Source organism: Notothenia rossii (assembly GCF_949606895.1).
Source record: "Notothenia rossii genome assembly, chromosome: 9".
NCBI classification, from domain to species: domain Eukaryota; kingdom Metazoa; phylum Chordata; class Actinopteri; order Perciformes; family Nototheniidae; genus Notothenia; species Notothenia rossii.
Window position 1 is genome coordinate 76122071 of NC_136907.1, and position 2979 is coordinate 76125049.

General features: G+C 43.0%; 1 protein-coding gene across 1 annotated transcript; it reads left to right on the forward strand.

Moving 5' to 3' along the window:
- Positions 1–2230, forward strand: LOC307019639 (gap junction delta-3 protein-like). Its single transcript, XM_079650639.1, has one exon. It carries the CDS (start codon positions 18–20, stop codon positions 1128–1130), a length of 1113 nt encoding a protein of 370 aa, XP_079506765.1. The 5' UTR covers positions 1–17; the 3' UTR covers positions 1131–2230.
- The last annotated feature ends 749 nt before the right edge of the window (positions 2231–2979 follow it).

Below are 2979 nucleotides of genomic sequence, written 5' to 3' on the forward strand. Positions count from 1 at the left end.
TCCACAACGACATCATTATGATTTCTCATCTTCACCGAATCTCTCTCTCATTGTATCGTTTTGTCTCCATCACAGGAAAGACCTGGTGGATGCTGATGCTGGTTTTACGTCTTCCTGTCGTCCTTCTGGTGGGTTTCACGCTCTTCAGTGACGAACAGGAGACATTTGTCTGCAGCACCATCCAGCCGGGCTGCTCCAACGTGTGTTTCGATGCGTTTGCTCCGGTGTGTGTCTTCCGTCTGTGGCTCTTCCACCTCATGTTCCTCTGTCTTCCTCATGTGTTGTTTGCAACCTACGTCATGCATAACGTTTGGTCAAACCCCCATTTTGGAGGTTTCTACTGCGAGAACTCCTCGAGAGAAGTGTCCTTGCACAAAGCTCCACTTCACGACCTGTCACATGATGTTGGAGCGCCGCGCTTCCACTGCACCTACTTCCTGGTTGTTATTCTACGGATCCTTCTAGAAATGGTTTTCGGTGCAGGCCAGTTTCTTCTCTTCGGTTTGTCCGTTCCTAAGAGATTCCTGTGTTATGAGACTCCCTGCAACTCCGGGGTTGAGTGCTACATCTCCAAACCTACGGAGAAGACTTTAATGCTGAGCTTCATGCTGGGTGTTGCCTCCTTGTCCATTCTGCTAAGTTTGGTTGATCTGATGAGCTCCATGAAGGCCATGGTGAGATGGAGAAGGCACAGGGAGATGATGATGGACGAGATGAGTAAAGGAGAGCAAAGCAGTGTGTTCACAACAACATCTACGACTGAAGACAGCGATGTTGTAATAACCAGGAAAAGCAGTCGCTGTGAAAGCTCAAAGAACGCTTTTAAAGATGAAAGACATGCGGTGCCAAACGGCGAACCTCTTCACAAAAAGGTGAATAATGGAACCGCTAATGAGAAGAGTCCAGAGAACAAAGAGGGTGAGATTGAGACGAGCCCTCCGATACCAACTCACTATGTCCTCCACAGCCAACTGAGACCTCCACAGTCCCCTCGTCCTGAGAGAGGACCACCAACACACTCCAGGATGCTAACACCTGTGGCCGTCAGAAAGCAGGTCACTCCAGTCAAGGAAAACTCCGGACAACAGTCTGATAGCAGCGAAAATCAGGACAAGAGGGCATGGGTGTAAATGACTGGGAGGCCTTTTATTAATGTCATTGGAATGAATGCTGCGTCTACAGATGTCTTTGATTCAACCATTTTAAGCATGAATGTTTTAGAAGGAGTTGTTTGGTGTCATGGTGTTGGTAATAGTGACAAACCTACGGAGAACTAGCCACCATTGTTCAAAAAAGTCAGCTTCATTAAACCCACTCTAAGCTACAAGCCTAACTCCAAATGGCAGACAAACAACATCAACAACATCTATTAAGTAGGGTGAAAGGTAAGCTAGCAAGATTTTAAAAAGGGCATGTTAGCAAGGTAAAGGCGTGTGGCGCAGTGGACTAGTGCGTTGGTGTTCAGATCAGGGGAGCACAGGTTCAAACCCCACTGCATGTCGTTGTGTCCCTGGGCAAGACACTTCACCACAAATTGCTCCTGTGGGGATTGTCCATAGTATTGAGTTTGTAAGTTGCTTTGGATAAAAGTGTCTAACATGTACTGTAAAGAAGAGTTGGTGGAAACCAAATCAAACCTAAAAGATGAGGACAAAATGAACTTCTTCTGGCAGCTAAACAATGTCGGCTCATTGTTTTGGTTTGAAAAACTTCTAGACTCATTAACCAAGCAATTTTTTTTTTTTTTATAAAGGTAAGCTCTCATAACCCCACTGTATGTAACCACTCCAGTACCAAATTGCATAACTAAATGTAGTAAGCTAGTAAGCTATATATACAGTATGTCGTCAGTAAGAATGGCAATGGTTTGCTATTTGCCACACATCTAACGTGATTACAATTTAAATGAATATTAAGAGTGAAGTCAAACAATCTTTCTTTAGCCTTTTCCAAAGCACCCAGAGGCCAAAAACTCACTTAGTGCAGATTTCATTTAATTTAATTTTGCAACGTTCATCTTAATCTGAGTTTAGATTCAATGTCTTAAAGGTTATTAAAGTAACTCAACATGCAAGTGACAATGTTTAACATTTCAAAAATAGAAAAACACAGTGTTGACACATTACACAGGTAGACAACGGATACAAAATCCACCACTCTCGTCTCAATCTTCAATGTTTTGGAGATGTTTTAGAAGACAACATTGATGTGTCGTTTTTCTTGATGCATGCACACTGGAGTACTTGTTGTATTTTTTAATAAATAATAATAAAATGTGTTAATTGTGGTCCTGTTCAGTAAAATGGCGCTGATTCACATTGAGATGTTGCTCCACATTCCCATGTGTGTTTTAACACCCTGAGCTTTCTCTGCATTAGGGTCAGTAACACAAACACGGAGTGACCTTGAGAACTTTTCCAGTGCTCAGCTGTTGTCTGGATGACTGAGTGCTGGCAACACAACAGACACACTGACCCGACCTCTGACCTCTCACACGACCACTGCACCACCCTGACTTAAGCCCACCCTGATCGGATGACATAAGACCTTCAACCATCTCACTAACATCATTCCACATTAGCTTAGCATGCTAGCAAAGCCTGTGGCATTGTGAGGCAGAAAGTGATTGATGGGTCACAGACACGTTTGATTTTGCGGATGATAAAAACCTGTAGGCATATTCAGGATATTACCTCATCTCTAAAAAGGTCACAAATGAAAATGTTAATGATGGCCTGATGATTGACATGTGTTGTGTCTGCGTACTTTTCGGCATCCTTTCGAATAGAGTGATGGATGAATGAGCCCTCAAACCCGTAAGTGAGTTTTCATTTTACCACTCACGGTTCCCTCGTCTTAAAGTCAATGTTTTTTTTTAACGTGTTTTTGGTTAGATGCTTGAAGAAAGGTCTGTGGAGATATCCATATTTAGTTCTGAAAAATAAAAGTCTGTCACTAAAAACCCTACAATGTCTGGGG